Consider the following 20,350-nt stretch of genomic DNA (forward strand, 5'->3'; position numbering starts at 1 on the left):
TTCACTGAGACGGTTTCAGGACCCGCTGTAGACTGTGACCTAATGCATTTCACGGAGATGGTTTCAGGACCCGCTGTAGGCTGTGACTTAATGCATTTCACGGAGATGGTTTCAGGACCCGCTGTAGACTGTGACTTAATGCATTTCACTGAGACGGTTTCAGGACCCGCTGTAGACTGTGACTTAATGCATTTCACGGAGCCGGTTTCAGGACCTGCTGTAGACTGTGACTTAATGCATTTCACTGAGACGGCTTCAGGACCCGCTGTAGACTGTGACCTAATGCATTTCACGGAGATGGTTTCAGGACCCGCTGTAGGCTGTGACTTAATGCATTTCACGGAGATGGTTTCAGGACCCGCTGTAGACTGTGACTTAATGCATTTCACTGAGACGGTTTCAGGACCCGCTGTAGACTGTGACCTAATGCATTTCACGGAGACGGTTTCAGGACCCGCTGTAGACTGTGACTTAATGCATTTCACTGAGACGGTTTCAGGACCCGCTGTAGACTGTGACTTAATGCATTTCACTGAGACGGTTTCAGGACCCGCTGTAGACTGTGACTTAATGCATTTCACTGAGACGGTTTCAGGACCCGCTGTAGACTGTGACTTAATGCATTTCACTGAGCCGGTTTCAGGACCCGCTGTAGACTGTGACTTAATGCATTTCACTGAGACGGTTTCAGGACCCGCTGTAGACTGTGACTTAATGCATTTCACTGAGACGGCTTCAGGACCCGCTGTAGACTGGGACTTAATGCATTTCACTGAGCCGGTTTCAGGACCCGCTGTAGACTGTGACCTAATGCATTTCACTGAGACGGTTTCAGGTCCCGCTGTAGACTGTGATTTAATGCATTTCACTGAGACGGCTTCAGGACCCGCTGTAGACTGGGACTTAATGCATTTCACTGAGCCGGTTTCAGGTCCCGCTGTAGACTGTGATTTAATGCATTTCACTGAGACGGTTTCAGGACCCGCTGTAGACTGTGACTTAATGCATTTCACTGAGACGGCTTCAGGACCCGCTGTAGACTGTGACCTACTCTGTGTGTTCCACAGGATGTAGAACGGCTGGATGAGGTCCCGGTGCAGCTTGAGGTTGTCCCATAAAATCTGGACCAACACGTGTTTACTGTCCTCTGACATCCAGTGGCGAGGGACCTGGGGAAGGACAGGGACAGATATGAGACACACACACTAGCTCAATGACAATATATCTGGAGGGAGACGTATAGACAGGGAATAAGGGGTGAGGTGTATAGACAGGGAATAAGGGGTGAGGTGTATAGACAGGGAATAAGGGGTGAGGTGTATAGACAGGGAATAAGGGGTGAGATGTATAGACAGGGAATAAGGGGTGAGGTGTATAGACAGGGAATAAGGGGTGAGGTGTATAGACAGGGAATAAGGGGTGAGGTGTATAGACAGGGAATAAGGGGTGAGGTGTATAGACAGGGAATAAGGGGTGAGGTGTATAGACAGGGAATAAGGGGTGAGGTGTATATACAGGGAATAAGAGGTGAGATGTATAGACAGGGAATAAGGGGTGAGGTGTATATACAGGGAATAAGAGGTGAGATGTATAGACAGGGAATAAGGGGTGAGGTGTATAGACAGGGAATAAGAGGTGAGATGTATAGACAGGGAATAAGGGGTGAGGTATAGACAGGGAATAAGAGGTGAGATGTATAGACAGGGAATAAGGGGTGAGGTGTATAGACAGGGAATAAGGTGGGAGGTGTATAGACAGGGAATAAGGGGTGAGGTGTATAGACAGGGAATAAGGGGTTGAGGTGTATAGACAGGGAATAAGGTGTTGAGATGTATAGACAGGGAATAAGGGGTGAGGTGTATAGACAGGGAATAAGGGGTTGAGGTGTATAGACAGGGAATAAGGTGTTGAGATGTATAGACAGGGAATAAGGGGTGAGGTGTATAGACAGGGAATAAGGGGTGAGGTGTATAGACAGGGAATAAGGGGTGAGGTGTATAGACAGGGAATAAGGGGTGAGGTGTATAGACAGGGAATAAGGGGTGAGATGTATAGACAGGGAATAAGGGGTGAGGTGTATAGACAGGGAATAAGGGGTGAGATGTATAGACAGGGAATAAGGGGTGAGATGTATAGACAGGGAATAAGGTGGGAGGTGTATAGACAGGGAATGTACAGACAGGGAATAAGGGGTGAGGTGTATAGACAGGGAATAAGGGGTGAGGTGTATAGACAGGGAATAAGGGGTGAGGTGTATAGACAGGGAATGTACAGACAGGGAATAAGGGGTGAGACGTATAGACAGGGAATAAGGGGTGAGGTGTATAGACAAGGAATAAGGGGTGAGATGTATAGACAGGGAATAAGGGGTGAGATGTATAGACAGGGAATAAGGGGTGAGATGCATAGACAGGGAATAAGGGGTGAGGTGTATAGACAGGGAATAAGGGGTGAGATGTATAGACAGGGAATAAGGGGTGAGGTGTATAGACAGGGAATAAGGGGTGAGATGTATAGACAGGGAATAAGGGGTGAGGTGTAAACAGGGAATAAGGGGTGAGGTGTATAGACAGGGAATAAGGGGTGAGGTGTATAGACAGGGAATAAGGGGTGAGGTGTATAGACAGGGAATAAGGGGTGAGGTGTATAGACAGGGAATAAGGGGTGAGATGTATAGACAGGGAATAAGGGGTGAGGTGTATAGACAGGGAATAAGGGGTGAGATGTATAGACAAGGAATAAGGGGTGAGATGTATAGACAGGGAATAAGAGGTGAGATGTATAGACAGGGAATAAAGGGTGAGATGTATAGACAGGGAATAAGGGGTGAGATGTATAGACAGGGAATAAAGGGTGAGATGTATAGACAGGGAATAAGGGGTGAGATGTATAGACAGGGAATAAGGGGTGAGGTGTATAGACAGGGAATGTACAGACAGGGAATAAGGGGTGAGGTGTATAGACAGGGAATAAGGGGTGAGGTGTATAGACAGGGAATAAGGGGTGAGGTGTATAGACAGGGAATGTACAGACAGGGAATAAGGGGTGAGACGTATAGACAGGGAATAAGGGGTGAGGTGTATAGACAAGGAATAAGGGGTGAGATGTATAGACAGGGAATAAGGGGTGAGATGTATAGACAGGGAATAAGGGGTGAGATGCATAGACAGGGAATAAGGGGTGAGGTGTATAGACAGGGAATAAGGGGTGAGATGTATAGACAGGGAATAAGGGGTGAGGTGTATAGACAGGGAATAAGGGGTGAGATGTATAGACAGGGAATAAGGGGTGAGGTGTAAACAGGGAATAAGGGGTGAGGTGTATAGACAGGGAATAAGGGGTGAGGTGTATAGACAGGGAATAAGGGGTGAGGTGTATAGACAGGGAATAAGGGGTGAGGTGTATAGACAGGGAATAAGGGGTGAGATGTATAGACAGGGAATAAGGGGTGAGGTGTATAGACAGGGAATAAGGGGTGAGATGTATAGACAAGGAATAAGGGGTGAGATGTATAGACAGGGAATAAGAGGTGAGATGTATAGACAGGGAATAAAGGGTGAGATGTATAGACAGGGAATAAGGGGTGAGATGTATAGACAGGGAATAAAGGGTGAGATGTATAGACAGGGAATAAGGGGTGAGATGTATAGACAGGGAATAAGGGGTGAGGTGTATAGACAGGGAATAAGAGGTGAGATGTATAGACAGGGAATAAGGGGTGAGGTATAGACAGGGAATAAGAGGTGAGATGTATAGACAGGGAATAAGGGGTGAGGTGTATAGACAGGGAATAAGGTGGGAGGTGTATAGACAGGGAATAAGGGGTGAGGTGTATAGACAGGGAATAAGGGGTTGAGGTGTATAGACAGGGAATAAGGTGTTGAGATGTATAGACAGGGAATAAGGGGTGAGGTGTATAGACAGGGAATAAGGGGTTGAGGTGTATAGACAGGGAATAAGGTGTTGAGATGTATAGACAGGGAATAAGGGGTGAGGTGTATAGACAAGGAATAAGGGGTGAGGTGTATAGACAGGGAATAAGGGGTGAGGTGTATAGACAGGGAATAAGGGGTGAGGTGTATAGACAGGGAATAAGGGGTGAGATGTATAGACAGGGAATAAGGGGTGAGGTGTATAGACAGGGAATAAGGGGTGAGATGTATAGACAGGGAATAAGGGGTGAGATGTATAGACAGGGAATAAGGGGTGAGATGCATAGACAGGGAATAAGGGGTGAGGTGTATAGACAGGGAATAAGGTGGGAGGTGTATAGACAGGGAATGTACAGACAGGGAATAAGGGGTGAGGTGTATAGACAGGGAATAAGGGGTGAGGTGTATAGACAGGGAATAAGGGGTGAGGTGTATAGACAGGGAATGTACAGACAGGGAATAAGGGGTGAGACGTATAGACAGGGAATAAGGGGTGAGGTGTATAGACAAGGAATAAGGGGTGAGATGTATAGACAGGGAATAAGGGGTGAGATGTATAGACAGGGAATAAGGGGTGAGATGCATAGACAGGGAATAAGGGGTGAGGTGTATAGACAGGGAATAAGGGGTGAGATGTATAGACAGGGAATAAGGGGTGAGGTGTATAGACAGGGAATAAGGGGTGAGATGTATAGACAGGGAATAAGGGGTGAGGTGTAAACAGGGAATAAGGGGTGAGGTGTATAGACAGGGAATAAGGGGTGAGGTGTATAGACAGGGAATAAGGGGTGAGGTGTATAGACAGGGAATAAGGGGTGAGGTGTATAGACAGGGAATAAGGGGTGAGATGTATAGACAGGGAATAAGGGGTGAGGTGTATAGACAGGGAATAAGGGGTGAGATGTATAGACAAGGAATAAGGGGTGAGATGTATAGACAGGGAATAAGAGGTGAGATGTATAGACAGGGAATAAAGGGTGAGATGTATAGACAGGGAATAAGGGGTGAGATGTATAGACAGGGAATAAAGGGTGAGATGTATAGACAGGGAATAAGGGGTGAGATGTATAGACAGGGAATAAAGGGTGAGATGTATAGACAGGGAATAAGGGGTGAGATGTATAGACAGGGAATAAGGGGTGAGATGTATAGACAGGGAATAAGGGGTGAGATGTATAGACAGGGAATAAGGGGTGAGGTGTATAGACAGGGAATAAGGGGTGAGATGTATAGACAGGGAATAAGGGGTGAGATGTATAGACAGGGAATAAGGGGTGAGATGTATAGACAGGGAATAAGGGGTGAGGTGTATAGACAGGGAATAAGGGGTGAGATGTATAGACAGGGAATAAGGGGTGAGATGTATAGACAGGGAATAAGGGGTGAGGTGTATAGACAGGGAATAAGGGGTGAGATGTATAGACAGGGAATAAGGGGTGAGGTGTAAAGACAGGGAATGTATAGACAGTGTTCCCTACCGTAGATCCCCTGTTACAGTGCTCGGAGGTCAGTATGAGTCCAGGCAGGTTGCTGGGCAGGTCCAGACGTCTGAAGGACCAAACCAGGTTCCAGTAGATGATAGGATGGTGGTCCACCACGGCTGACACTGTGATAACAGGGTCTCCCTCGTTCTCCAGCAGGGACTCCAGCTCCTTCCACAGCACCAGGGGACTCAGGTAGGGTACTGTGACTGGTTCTGGGTGGTGGAGACGCCACTCCATATCAACACTCAGGGGGTCCTGGGGGGGGGGGGGGGTGGGGTGGGGGGGGGGGGGTTAAGGGTCAGGGGTTAAAGTTGAGAAGGGTCAGGGGTTAAAGTTGAGAAGTTAGGGGTCAGGGGTTAAAGTTGAGAAGTTAGGCTGTGGTGTGGTCCTCGGCCACTACAGATACATAATGATAATCAAGTAAGAATGTATGTGTTTGTGTGTGTGTTTTGGGGGTCTGTCTCACGCTGGCTTCGTTGAGTCGGCTGGGCAGGCTGCCTGAAGTGGGTACATTGTGGTTGAGTCGAGTTGGTTCCTCCATGGGGTCAAATGCACTGACACTCCGCACCATAGCTGACCCCGGGGACAGGGCCCCCTGGCGCCGCTCTGTAGGGATCTCTATACACTGGGCCCTGGACGACGACAGCCTGGACACAGACACACAGACACAGACACAGACACAGAGACACAGACACAGACACAGACACAGACACAGACACAGACACACACACACACACACACACACACACACAGATGGGTGTTAGGACCAGGAGGAGCTCCTGTTTTCCATTGCAGATAGCATCAGCAGGCGGCTACTTCAAACACATTCTCTAATGAGACGTAATCCAACAGAAACCCCAATGAGGAGGGAGAGAGAGGACACTACCACTATACTAATATTGACTAATAATCTCAGGAAACTAACAGAGAGAGAGAGGACACTACCACCATACTGACAACACACTATACTAATATTGACTAATAATCTCAGGAAACTAACAGAGAGAGAGGACACTACCACTATACTAATATTGACTAATAATCTCAGGAAACTAACAGAGAGAGAGGACACTACCACCATACTAATATTGACTAATAATCTCAGGAAACTAACAGAGAGAGAGGACACTACCACCATACTAATATTGACTAATAATCTCAGGAAACTAACAGAGAGAGAGGACACTACCACTATACTAATAATCTCAGGAAACTAACAGAGAGAGAGGACACTACCACCATACTAATAATGACTAATAATCTCAGGAAACTAACAGAGAGGACACTAGCACTATACTAATATTGACTAGGACACTAGATCAATGAGACTGTATATGCTGAAACCCCGCCTCCTATCTCCTAGGCTACAACCCTATTGGTTGAACTGAACTCTTTCAGATCTTCATGAAATGGCTTGGGGTGGTAGACTAGGGGTTATCTGAGAGGACGGTGGTGGTACAGGGGTTGCACAAGGTGGACGTCTGTAGTGTGTAGTGTTTAGTGTACTGTGCAGTGTTTAGTGTGTAGTGTAGTGTTTAGTGTAGTGTGTAGTGTTTAGTGTGTAGTGTGTAGTGTTTAGTGTACTGTGCAGTGTTTAGTGTGTAGTGTAGTGTTTAGTGTAGTGTGTAGTGTTTAGTGTGTAGTGTGTAGTGTAGTGTTTAGTGTAGTGTGTAGTGTTTAGTGTACTGTGTAGTGTTTAGTGTGTAGTGTAGTGTTTAGTGTAGTGTGTAGTGTTTAGTGTGTAGTGTGTAGTGTAGTGTTTAGTGTAGTGTGTAGTGTTTAGTGTACTGTGTAGTGTTTAGTGTGTAGTGTTTAGTGTAGTGTTTAGTGTAGTGTGTCGTGTTTAGTGTGTCGTGTAGTGTTTAGTGTGTAGTGTTTAGTGTGTAGTGTGTCGTGTAGTGTGTAGTGTGTAGTGTTTAGTGTGTAGTGTTTAGTGTGTAGTGTTTAGTGTGTCGTGTAGTGTTTAGTGTGTAGTGTGTCGTGTAGTGTTTAGTGTGTCGTGTGTCGTGTAGTGTTTAGTGTAGTGTGTAGTGTAGTGTTTAGTGTGTAGTGTGTCGTGTAGTGTTTAGTGTGTAGTGTTTAGTGTGTAGTGTGTCGTGTAGTGTAGTGTGTCGTGTAGTGTTTAGTGTGTAGTGTGTCGTGTAGTGTTTAGTGTGTAGTGTGTCGTGTAGTGTAGTGTGTCGTGTAGTGTTTAGTGTGTAGTGTGTCGTGTAGTGTTTAGTGTGTAGTGTTTAGTGTGTCGTGTAGTGTTTAGTGTGTAGTGTGTCGTGTAGTGTTTCGTGTGTAGTGTTTAGTGTGTCGTGTAGTGTTTAGTGTGTAGTGTGTCGTGTAGTGTTTCGTGTGTAGTGTTTAGTGTGTCGTGTAGTGTTTAGTGTGTAGTGTGTCGTGTAGTGTTTCGTGTGTAGTGTTTAGTGTGTAGTGTGTCGTGTAGTGTTTAGTGTGTAGTGTTTAGTGTGTAGTGTGTCGTGTAGTGTTTAGTGTGTAGTGTAGTGTTTAGTGTGTAGTGTGTCGTGTAGTGTGTAGTGTGTCGTGTAGTGTTTAGTGTGTAGTGTGTCGTGTAGTGTTTAGTGTGTAGTGTTTAGTGTGTAGTGTGTCGTGTAGTGTTTAGTGTGTAGTGTATAGTGTGTAGTGTATAGTGTGTAGTGTACAGTGCAGTGTACCTGTTGTTACCAGAGCAACCCTCTACAGTGATCCTGGGTGAGAGAGGAGACAGGACAGTAGTGGGACAGGGAGTGGACAGAGTGGACGTTCCGGTGTCCAGACCGGTGGACACAGAGTAGGACGATGACACAGCCTCGTCCGCTGACGGACTGCTCTTCAGGAAGAACCTGAAGGTGAGAGGACGAGAGGGAAGAAGGGATGAGAGGAGGAGGTGTGATACCAGGGGAACAGGTTAAATGTCTGTGTGTATATATAGTGTACCTCCCAGGTCCTCTCAGGTCTCTGATCTCTACGTTAAGGAAAGGGAGGAAGGGATGAGAGGAGGAGGTGTGATACCAGGGGAACAGGTTAAATGTCTGTGTGTATATATAGTGTACCTCCCAGGTCCTCTCAGGTCTCTGATCTCTACGTTAAGGAAAGGGAGGAAGGGATGAGAGGAGGAGGTGTGATACCAGGGGAACAGGTTAAATGTCTGTGTGTATATATAGTGTACCTCCCAGTTCCTCTCAGGTCTCTGATCTCTACGTTAAGGAAAGGGAGGAAGGGGTTCCCACAGAAGGGACAGGTGGTGTTGAGGTTGGAGTCGTCAGCAGTCCATCCTGCCATGATCTCCTCGTCGTACACCAGACCGTCGCACGTCTTACAGCGAGAACAGCTGGAGATCAACAGCTGGAAACACACACAGCAGAGCCAAGATGGATGTCAGGTCAATCAGGGGTCGGGCACAAAATGGCAGAGACCACCCCTTGGCCTGGTTGTGTGAATGAGAAGTATCCTTGGTCCTTTGTCTCGCATGTACTTGATACTTGATTGATCGTCCTATCTGAAAATCAAGCTATCTGTAGTGTTGGCTTTGTTTCAATGTTCCTGAGAGTTTTTCTGGTTTAGTTTGAGAGGTCTGTAAGTGTGGTGCCCTCACCTCCATGGCGTAGTTCTGGAAGACACTGGTATTGCTGGTGTAGCGAGACGAGCCCAGATCAGAGCAGTCTGGGGGAGGAAAGCCTGGAGGAGAGACACAGGACACAACCGGAGAAGGAGCACATCCATTATCCATGAACATCTGCTATCATCGGTGTCAGCAGTAAACAGTCTCTGACGGCTAGCCGTTAGCTAAGCGCTAACTCAGGGCAGGGCGTTTCCATGGCAGGAGTGCTAGTGCACTACTTGCACACTGGATGCTAATGAGACATGAGAAGGGCAGAGGGTCTGAGTAGCTTGATTGAAGAGCTCCAATCAGACTTCACCTCAATCACCTCAACTGCACAAGGCATCGTCTGCTGGCCTAGTTTGGTAAGAGTCCTTTCTCCCTCCCCTACCTCTTGTCTGGTCCTAGCTCCTCCCTCTGTCTCTCCTCCTCAGTGACAGGACAGTACCTGGTTGTCTGGTCCTAGCTCCTCCCTCTCTCTCCTCATCAGTGACAGGACAGTACCTGGTTGTCTGATCCTAGCTCCTCCTCCCTCTCTCTCTCCTCCTCAGTGACAGGACAGTACCTGGTTGTCTGGTCCTAGCTCCTCCCTCTCTCTCCTCCTCAGTGATAGGACAGTACCTGGTTGTCTGGTCCTAGCTCCTCCCTCTCTCTCCTCATCAGTGACAGGACAGTACCTGGTTGTCTGATCCTAGCTCCTCCCTCTCTCTCCTCCTCAGTGACAGGACAGTACCTGGTTGTCTGGTCCTAGCTCCTCCCTCTCTCTCTCCTCCTCAGTGACAGGACAGTACCTGGTTGTCTGGTCCTAGCTCCTCCCTCTCTCTCTCCTCCTCAGTGACAGGACAGTACCTGGTTGTCTGATCCTAGCTCCTCCCTCTCTCTCTCTCCTCCTCAGTGACAGGACAGTACCTGGTTGTCTGGTCCTAGCTCCTCCTCCCTCTCTCTCTCCTCCTCAGTGACAGGACAGTACCTAGTTGTCTGATCCTAGCTCCTCCCTCTCTCTCTCTCCTCCTCAGTGATAGGACAGTACCTGGTTGTCTGATCCTAGCTCCTCCCTCTCTCTCCTCATCAGTGACAGGACAGTACCTGGTTGTCTGGTCCTAGCTCCTCCCTCTCTCTCTCCTCCTCAGTGACAGGACAGTACCTGGTTGTCTGATCCTAGCTCCTCCCTCTCTCTCTCTCTCCTCCTCAGTGACAGGACAGTACCTGGTTGTCTGGTCCTAGCTCCTCCTCCCTCTCTCTCTCTCCTCCTCAGTGACAGGACAGTACCTGGTTGTCTGATCCTAGCTCCTCCCTCTCTCTCTCTCCTCCTCAGTGACAGGACAGTACCTGGTTGTCTGATCCTAGCTCCTCCCTCTCTCTCTCTCCTCCTCAGTGATAGGACAGTACCTGGTTGTCTGATCCTAGCACCTCCCTCTCTCTCTCTCCTCCTCAGTGACAGGACAGTACCTGGTTTTCTGATCCTAGCTCCTCCCCCTCTCTCTCTCCTCCTCAGTGACAGGACAGTACCTGGTTGTCTGATCCTAGCTCCTCCCTCTCTCTCTCCTCCTCAGTGACAGGACAGTACCTGGTTGTCTGATCCTAGCTCCTCCCTCTCTCCTCCTCAGTGACAGGACAGTACCTGGTTGTCTGATCCTAGCTCCTCCCTCTCTCTCTCCTCCTCAGTGACAGGACAGTACCTGGTTGTCTGATCCTAGCTCCTCCCTCTCTCTCTCCTCCTCAGTGACAGGACAGTACCTGGTTGTCTGATCCTAGCTCCTCCCTCTCTCCTCCTCAGTGACAGGACAGTACCTGGTTGTCTGATCCTAGCTCCTCCCTCTCTCTCTCCTCCTCAGTGACAGGACAGTACCTGGTTGTCTGATCCTAGCTCCTCCCTCTCTCTCTCTCCTCCTCAGTGACAGGACAGTACCTGGTTTTCTGATCCTAGCTCCTCCCTCTCTCTCTCTCCTCCTCAGTGACAGGACAGTACCTGGTTGTCTGATCCTAGCTCCTCCCTCTCTCTCTCCTCCTCAGTGACAGGACAGTACCTGGTTGTCTGATCCTAGCTCCTCCCTCTCTCTCTCCTCCTCAGTGACAGGACAGTACCTGGTTGTCTGATCCTAGCTCCTCCCTCTCTCCTCCTCAGTGACAGGACAGTACCTGGTTGTCTGATCCTAGCTCCTCCCTCTCTCTCTCCTCCTCAGTGACAGGACAGTACCTGGTTGTCTGATCCTAGCTCCTCCCACTCTCTCCTCCTCAGTGACAGGACAGTACCTGGCTGTCTGATCCTAGCTCCTCCCTCTCTCTCTCTCCTCCTCAGTGACAGGACAGTACCTGGTTGTCTGGTCCTAGCTCCTCCCTCTCTCTCCTCCTCAGTGACAGGACAGTACCTGGTTGTCTGATCCTAGCTCCTCCCTCTCTCTCCTCCTCAGTGACAGGACAGTACCTGGCTGTCTGATCCTAGCTCCTCCCTCTCTCCTCCTCAGTGACAGGACAGTACCTGGTTGTCTGGTCCTAGCTCCTCCCTCTCTCTCTCTCCTCCTCAGTGACAGGACAGTACCTGGCTGTCTGATCCTAGCTCCTCCCTCTCTCTCCTCCTCAGTGACAGGACAGTACCTGGCTGTCTGATCCTAGCTCCTCCCTCTCCCTCTCCTCCTCAGTGACAGGGCAGAAATATGTTACCTGTCTGTTTGTATGTGGGACTGTCCAGTCTGCTCCTCAGGGAACTGCGTCTGGACGGGCTTCTCCTTGGGCTCCTACGGGACCCGGGGCCATTTCTCTGAGGGGAGATGATGGAGCCGTCTGGGTCCCCCAGTCCCTCCTCATCCACATCCAACAGGGAGGAGCAGTCAGGGTCCATGCCCAGAGAGGACACACTCAGACGGTCACAGTTACCCTCCTGGAGGGGGTGGACAGGGGATACGATGGAGGTTCAGGAACAAAATACATGTTGCTGCAATGTGTTTGAGAATCTGAGAGGTACCTAGCTGTATTAGGTAGTGGGGGTGTGTTTGAGAATCTGAGAGACACCTAGCTGTATTAGGTAGGGGGGGTGTGTTAGAGAATCTGAGAGACACCTAGCTGTATTAGGTAGTGGGGGTGTGTTTGAGAATCTAAGAGGCACCTAGCTGTATTAGGTAGTGGGGGTGTGTTTGAGAATCTGAGAGGCACCTAGCTGTATTAGGTAGTGGGGGTGTGTTAGAGAATCTGAGAGACACCAAGCTGTATTAGGTAGTGGGGGTGTGTTTGAGAATCTGAGAGGTACCTAGCTGTATTAGGTAGTGGGGGTGTGTTTGTACCTAGCTGTATTAGGTAGTGGGGGTGTGTTTGTACCTAGCTGTATTAGGTAGTGGGGGTGTGTTTGTACCTAGCTGTATTAGGTAGTGGGGGTGTGTTTGTACCTAGCTGTATTAGGTAGTGGGGGTGTGTTTGTACCTAGCTGTATTAGGTAGTGGGGGTGTGTTAGAGAATCTGAGAGGTACCTAGCTGTATTAGGTAGTGGGGGTGTGTTTGAGAATCTGAGAGGTACCTAGCTGTATTAGGTAGTGGGGGTGTGTTTGTACCTAGCTGTATTAGGTAGTGGGGGTGTGTTTGTACCTAGCTGTATTAGGTAGTGGGGGTGTGTTTGTACCTAGCTGTATTAGGTAGTGGGGGTGTGTTTGAGAATCTGAGAGGTACCTAGCTGTATTAGGTAGTGGGGGTGTGTTTGTACCTAGCTGTATTAGGTAGTGGGGGTGTGTTTGTACCTAGCTGTATTAGGTAGTGGGGGTGTGTTTGAGAATCTGAGAGGTACCTAGCTGTATTAGGTAGTGGGGGTGTGTTTGTACCTAGCTGTATTAGGTAGTGGGGGTGTGTTTGAGAATCTGAGAGGCACCTAGCTGTATTAGGTAGTGGGGGTGTGTTAGAGAATCTGAGAGACACCTAGCTGTATTAGGTAGTGGGGGTGTGTTAGAGAATCTGAGAGGTACCTAGCTGTATTAGGTAGTGGGGGTGTGTTTGAGAATCTGAGAGGTACCTAGCTGTATTAGGTAGTGGGGGTGTGTTTGTACCTAGCTGTATTAGGTAGTGGGGGTGTGTTTGTACCTAGCTGTATTAGGTAGTGGGGGTGTGTTTGTACCTAGCTGTATTAGGTAGTGGGGGTGTGTTTGTACCTAGCTGTATTAGGTAGTGGGGGTGTGTTTGTACCTAGCTGTATTAGGTAGTGGAGGTGTGTTTGAGAATCTGAGAGGCACCTAGCTGTATTAGGTAGTGGGGGTGTGTTTGAGAATCTGAGAGGTACCTAGCTGTATTAGGTAGTGGGGGTGTGTTTGAGAATCTGAGAGGCATCTAGCTGTATTGGGTAGTGGGGGTGTGTTAGAGAATCTGAGAGACACCTAGCTGTATTAGGTAGAGGGGGTGTGTTTGAGAATCTGAGAGACACCTAGCTGTATTAGGTAGTGGGGGTGTGTTTGAGAATCTGAGAGACACCTAGCTGTATTAGGTAGTGGGGGTGTGTTTGAGAATCTAAGAGACACCTAGCTGTATTAGGTAGTGGGGGTGTGTTTGAGAATCTGAGAGGCACCTAGCTGTATTAGGTAGTGGGGGTGTGTTAGAGAATCTGAGAGGCATCAAGCTGTATTAGGTAGTGGGGGTGTGTTTGAGAATCTGAGAGGCACCTAGCTGTATTAGGTAGTGGGGGTGTGTTTGAGAATCTGAGAGGCACCTAGCTGTATTAGGTAGTGGGGGTGTGTTTGAGAATCTGAGAGGTACCAAGCTGTATTAGGTAGTGGGGGTGTGTTAGAGAATCTGAGAGGCACCTAGCTGTATTAGGTAGTGGGGGTGTGTTTGAGAATCTGAGAGACACCTAGCTGTATTAGGTAGTGGGGGTGTGTTTGAGAGTCTGAGAGGTACCTAGCTGTATTAGGTAGTGGGGGTGTGTTTGAGAATCTGAGAGGCACCAAGCTGTATTAGGAAGTGGGGGTGTGTTAGAGAATCTGAGAGGTACCAAGCTGTATTAGGTAGTGGGGGTGTGTTAGAGAATCTGAGAGGCACCTAGCTGTATTAGGTAGTGGGGGTGTGTTAGAGAATCTGAGAGGTACCTAGCTGTATTAGGTAGTGGGGGTGTGTTTGTACCTAGCTGTATTAGGTAGTGGGGGTGTGTTTGAGAATCTGAGAGACACCTAGCTGTATTAGGTAGTGGGGGTGTGTTTGAGAATCTGAGAGACACCTAGCTGTATTAGGTAGTGGGGGTGTGTTTGAGAATCTGAGAGACACCTAGCTGTATTAGGTAGTGGGGGTGTGTTTGAGAATCTGAGAGACACCTAGCTGTATTAGGTAGTGGGGGTGTGTTTGAGAATTTGAGAGGCATCTAGCTGCATTGGGTAGTGGGGGTGTGGACAAGACACTTTGATTCATGTCACACAATCTTACAAAATATCTTACGCCATTCAGAAATGTGTTATTTTGACTGCCGCACCAGTAGAACACCCTCCATTGACAAACCGATGAGCGTACCTTGGTAGGCACGGTGTAGGAGGTGGCCAGGCGAGAGTACCACCGGCTAGCCTTCTCTGCCACACCTTTCCCTGCCGAGAACACGCTGCTCTTGAACACATCCAGGGTGGGGGTGAGGAGCTGGTCCAGGGCGAAGGAGGAGGAGGACAGAGAAGGGGACAGCAAACCCAGGTCCCTGTCTCTCTCCCTCTCCCGGTAGGGGCTGGGCTGCGGGCTGGGCGTGGAGCGGGGACAGGGGGGTGAGGACCAGAGCCTCTGTCTGGCAGGCTGGGAGGGCGAGGGGAAGTGGTGGGTCCTGGAGCGAGGTAATCCTCCTGTCCTGAGAGGGGAGGTATGGGGGAGACTGGCCCGTCGAGGGGTGGTGATGAGTGGGGGAGGAGGGTGTAGGAACAGGGGACTGGACGGGTCCTGGAGGTCCATACTGGGGGTCCGGCTGTTCAGAGGAGAACCCATATGGTTCATGTACATCTCTATCTCCCTAGCCAGGTGGTCCTGGCGCCGCACCGTAGGGGTCGTGACCCCATACATCTCTACTTCCAGGTCGTCCTCTCTGTCCCCCTGGGACTTGGACTCGGCCGCCAGAAGGGACAGCGGGTCGAAGCCTGTCTCGATCCCCGTTCGTTTAACGGTGCCCCGCGAGGCTGAGGCCACACCCACACCGCTATAGCTGGCGCTGCGTTCCACCGTCCTCTTCCGTGATTGGCTGGTTTTAGCAACGCTCTCTGTGGTTGGTCCGTCCAGATCTAGGTCCTCCAGATCAAAGATGGCGTCTGTGTTATTCTTGTCCTCGTCACTCCAGTCCCTCTCCTCTCCGTCTTCAGGGCTGTCTCTACGTCTGCAGCGCCTGATGGAGAAATTAATAGATTAGATGTAAAAAAATATTCATCATTTACTGATCCCAAAGGGGATATTTACTTTCAGAAGCAGAAACATAAACAACAGAGGAGAACATCAGATCTATGACCTCACTCTCCCTTTATTAATACAGGTTACTCTCCCTCTCCCTTTATTAATACAGGTTACTCTACCTCTACCTTTAATAATACAGGTTACTCTCCCTCTACCTTTATTAATACAGGTTACTCTCCCTCTCCCTTTATTAATACAGGTTACTCTCCCTCTACCTTTATTAATACAGGTTACACTCCCTCTACCTTTATTAATACAGGTTACACTCCCTCTACCTTTATTAATACAGGTTACACTCCCTCTACCTTTATTAATACAGGTTACACTCCCTCTACCTTTATTAATACAGGTTACACTCCCTCTACCTTTATTAATACAGGTTACACTCCCTCTACCTTTATTAATACAGGTTACTCTCCCTCTACCTTTATTAATAGAGGTTACTCTCCCTCTAACTTTATTAATACAGGTTAGTCTACCTTTATTAATACAGGTTACTCTCCCTCTCCCTTTATTAATACAGGTTACTCTCCCTTTATTAATACAGGTTACTCTCCCTCTCCCTTTATTAATACAGGTTACTCTCCCTCTACCTTTATTAATAGAGGTTACTCTCCGTCTAACTTTATTAATACAGGTTAGTCTACCTTTATTAATACAGGTTACTCTCCCTCTCCCTTTATTAATACAGGTTACTCTCCCTTTATTAATACAGGTTACTCTCCCTCTCCCTTTATTAATACATGTTACTCTACCTCTACCTTTATTAATACAGGTTACTCTCCCTCTACCTTTATTAATACAGGTTACTCTCCCTCTACCTTTATTAATACAGGTTACACTCCCTCTACCTTTATTAATACAGGTTACTCTCCCTCTACCTTTATTAATACAGGTTACTCTCCCTCTACCTTTATTAATACAGGTTACTCTCCCTCTCCCTTTAATAATACAGGTTACTCTCCCTCTACCTTTATTAATACAGGTTACTCTCCCTCTACCTTTATTAATACAGGTTACACTCCCTCTCCCTTTATTAATACAGGTTACTCTCCCCCTACCTTTATTAATACAGGTTACTCTCCCTCTACCTTTATTAATACAGGTTACTCTCCCTCTCCCTTTAATAATACAGGTTACTCTCCATCTACCTTTATTAATACAGGTTACTCTCCCTCTACCTTTATTAATACAGGTTACTCTCCCTCTCCCTTTATTAATACAGGTTACTCTCCCTCTACCTTTATTAATACAGGTTACTCTACCTTTATTAATACAGGTTACTCTACCTTTATTAATACAGGTTACTCTCTCTCTACCTTTATTAATACAGGTTACTCTCCCTCTACCTTTATTAATACAGGTTACTCTCCCTCTACCTTTATTAATACAGGTTACTCTCCCGCTACCTTTATTAATACAGGTTACTCTCCATCTACCTTTATTAATACAGGTTACTCTCCATCTACCTTTATTAATACAGGTTACACTCCCTCTCCTTTTATTAATACAGGTTACTCTCCCTCTACCTTTATTAATACAGGTTACTCTCCCTCTACCTTTATTAATACAGGTTACTCTTCCTCTACCTTTATTAATACAGGTTACTCTCCCTCTCCCTTTATTAACCTCTTGGAACTATAGGGGGTGCTGTTCCGCATTAGCATATTTGTGTCTCCAAATTAAACTGCCTCGTGCTAAATTCTTGATCGTACAATATGCATATTATTGTTATTATTGGATAGAAAACACCTTCTAGTTTCTATAGAAGTTGAAATTTTGTCTCTGAGTTGTACAGAACAATTTCTACAGCACTTTTCATGACAGGGTTCAGATTTCAATTTTTTTTACCTCTGATCTGGGGTCTGTTTTTAAGGCGACAGTGAATGCTATGAAGAAACCGACACTGCCTACGTCTTCCTCTGGGTGTCTGTACGTCATCACGCTTTCAATGGAATCGATGGGATTTTCACAGCCATTATAAAAGACCAAAATGTATAGAGACCGCCCTTTCTCGTCGTGCGCCTGAAGCGTGAAGGACATCGGACCTGCCTCGTTCCAAATCGTTTTCTAACCAGCAATATTTCTCCGGTCATGTTTTTACTCGTTCTAGGTGTTAAAAACATCATAATGTAGTTAATTTGAACCGTTTTATAGCAATTTATATCCGTTTAGTGCGATTTAGAGGAATTTATTTGTTGTGCACTCTGAAACTTTGGACACGTTTTGGGGTGTCGGTCGTTGGTGGTGGACATTTCGAAGGACAGAGGACATCTATCGACCAAAAGACGTTTATAACATAGAAAGGATACATTGCCCAAGAATCTGATGGAAGAACAGCTCAAAGTAAGCAATATTTAATATGATAAATCGTGTTTCTGTCGAAATATTTTAAACGCATATTTCGCCATTTTGTTTGGTATAGCTTCACTTGGCGAACCCTGTATTGAAAAGTAAGGATAACTTTAAAAATGTAAATCAGCGGTTGCATTAAGAACTAATTTGTCTTTCGATTCCTGTAAACCCTGTATTTTTTAGTCAAGTATATGATTAGCTATTAATTAAACTAGATCACTCTGAAAGATGGCGACCGACATTTTCAGGCTTGTTTTGCTACTATTTTCATTGTGTAACCACGGTTTTGTATGGCTAAATATGCACCTTTTCGAACAAACTGTATATGTATATTGTAAAATGATGTTACAGGAGTGTCATCGGAAGAATTCTGAGAAGGTTAGTGAAAAAATTAATATCTTTTGGCGATGTTGACTTTTATCGCTCACTTTGGCTAGAATCAATGCTGGGCTGCTATGTGCTATGTGCTATGCTAATATAACGATTTATTGTGTTTTCGCTGTAAGACACTTAGAAAATCTGAAATATTGTCTGTATTCACAGGATCTGTGTCTTTCGATTAGTGTATGCTGTGTATTTTTACGAAATGTTTGATGATTAGTAGTTAGGTAAACACGTTGCTCTAAGTAGTTTTTCTAGTCCATTTGTGACGGTGGGTGCAATTGTAAACTATGGCAGCTACCTGAAATATGCACATTTTTCTAACAAAACCTATCCCATACCATAAATATGTTATCAGACTGTCATCTAATGAGTTTTTTTGTTGGTTAGGGGCTATAAATATCTTAGTTTAGCCGAATTGGTGATGGCTACTGGTGTTGGTGGACAAATAAAAGATGGTGGATTATGCTAATGTGTTTTTAGGTAATAGATGTACATCTTTACATATTGTGTCTTCCCTGTAAAACATTTTAAAAATCGGAAATGGTGGCTTTATTCACAAGATCTGTATCTTTCATCTGGTGTCTTGGACTTGTGATTTAATGATATTTAGATGCTACTATCTACTTGTGAAGCTATGCTAGCTATGCTAAACAGTGTGTGGGGGGTGGGGGGTGCTCCCGGATCCGGGTTTCTGAGGCAGTAGAAGTTAATACAGGTTACTCTCCCTCTACCTTTATTAATACAGGTTACTCTCCCTCTACCTTTATTAATACAGGTTACTCTCCCTCCACCTTTATTAATACAGGTTACTCTCCCTCTACCTTTATTAATACAGGTTACTCTACCTTTATTAATACAGGTTACTCTCCCTCTCCCTTTATTAATACAGGTTACTCTACCTTTATTAATACAGGTTACTCTACCTTTATTAATACAGGTTACTCTACCTTTATTAATACAGGTTACTCTCCCTCTACCTTTATTAATACAGGTTACTCTCCCTCTACCTTTATTAATACAGGTTACTCTCCCTCTACCTTTATTAATACAGGTTACTCTCCCGCTACCTTTATTAATACAGGTTACTCTCCATCTACCTTTATTAATACAGGTTACTCTCCATCTACCTTTATTAATACAGGTTACTCTCCCTCTCCTTTTATTAATACAGGTTACTCTCCCTCTACCTTTATTAATACAGGTTACTCTCCCTCTCCCTTTATTAATACAGGTTACTCTCCCTCTCCCTTTAATAATACAGGTTACTCTCCATCTACCTTTATTAATACAGGTTACTCTCCCTCTACCTTTATTAATACAGGTTACTCTCCCTCTCCCTTTATTAATACAGGTTACTCTCCCTCTAACTTTATTAATACAGGTTACTCTACCTTTATTAATACAGGTTACTCTCCCTCTCCCTTTATTAATACAGGTTACTCTTCCTCTACCTTTATCAATACAGGTTACTCTCCCTCTCCCGTTATTAATACAGGTTACTCTCCCTTTATTAATACAGGTTACTCTCCCTTTATTAATACAGGTTACTATCCCTCTCCCTTTATTAATACATGTTACTCTACCTCTACCTTTATTAATACAGGTTACTCTCCATCTACCTTTATTAATACAGGTTACTCTCCCTCTACCTTTATTAATACATGTTACACTCCCTCTACCTTTATTAATACAGGTTACTCTCCCTCTACCTTTATTAATACAGGTTACTCTACCTCTATTAATACAGGTTACTCTCCCTCTACCTTTATTAATACAGGTTACTGTCCCTCTACCTCTATTAATACAGGTTACTCTCCCTCTACCTTTATTAATACAGGTTACTCTACCTTTATTAATACAGGTTACTCTCCCTCTACCTTTATTAATACAGGTTACTCTACCTTTATTAATACAGGTTACTCTCCCTCTACCTTTATTAATACAGGTTACTCTACCTTTATTAATACAGGTTACTCTCCCTCTACCTTTATTAATACAGGTTACTCTACCTTTATTAATACAGGTTACTCTCCCTCTACCTTTATTAATACAGGTTACTCTACCTTTATTAATACAGGTTACTCTCCCTCTCCCTTTATTAATACAGGTTACTCTCCCTTTATTAATACAGGTTACTCTCCCTTTATTAATACAGGTTACTCTCCCTCTCCCTTTATTAATACAGGTTACTCTCCATCTCCTTTTATTAATACAGGTTACTCTCCCTC

At 46.1% G+C, this 20,350-nt stretch overlaps 1 protein-coding gene across 8 annotated transcripts in view; it reads right to left on the minus strand.

Moving 5' to 3' along the window:
- LOC129834832 (C-myc promoter-binding protein-like) overlaps positions 1-20,350 on the minus strand; it is a 157,071-nt gene that overhangs the window by 10,752 nt on the left and 125,969 nt on the right. For all 8 annotated transcript variants that reach the window (XR_008756311.1, XM_055900142.1, XM_055900140.1 and 5 more), the window contains 8 exons: positions 14,475-15,318; positions 11,664-11,880; positions 8,997-9,079; positions 8,571-8,746; positions 8,077-8,244; positions 5,883-6,063; positions 5,411-5,671; positions 1,052-1,169 (listed from right to left, as the gene is read on the minus strand). Coding sequence is in view for 7 of the 8 variants with exons in the window: in XM_055900142.1 (XP_055756117.1) it covers positions 1,052-1,169; positions 5,411-5,671; positions 5,883-6,063; positions 8,077-8,244; positions 8,571-8,746; positions 8,997-9,079; positions 11,664-11,880; positions 14,475-15,318 (2,048 nt within the window). In the remaining variant the exon portion in view is untranslated. The remainder of the gene's footprint in view (positions 1-1,051; positions 1,170-5,410; positions 5,672-5,882; positions 6,064-8,076; positions 8,245-8,570; positions 8,747-8,996; positions 9,080-11,663; positions 11,881-14,474; positions 15,319-20,350) is intronic.

This window comes from Salvelinus fontinalis, chromosome 35 (genome assembly GCF_029448725.1).
Source record: "Salvelinus fontinalis isolate EN_2023a chromosome 35, ASM2944872v1, whole genome shotgun sequence".
Classification (NCBI taxonomy): Eukaryota; Metazoa; Chordata; class Actinopteri; order Salmoniformes; family Salmonidae; genus Salvelinus; species Salvelinus fontinalis.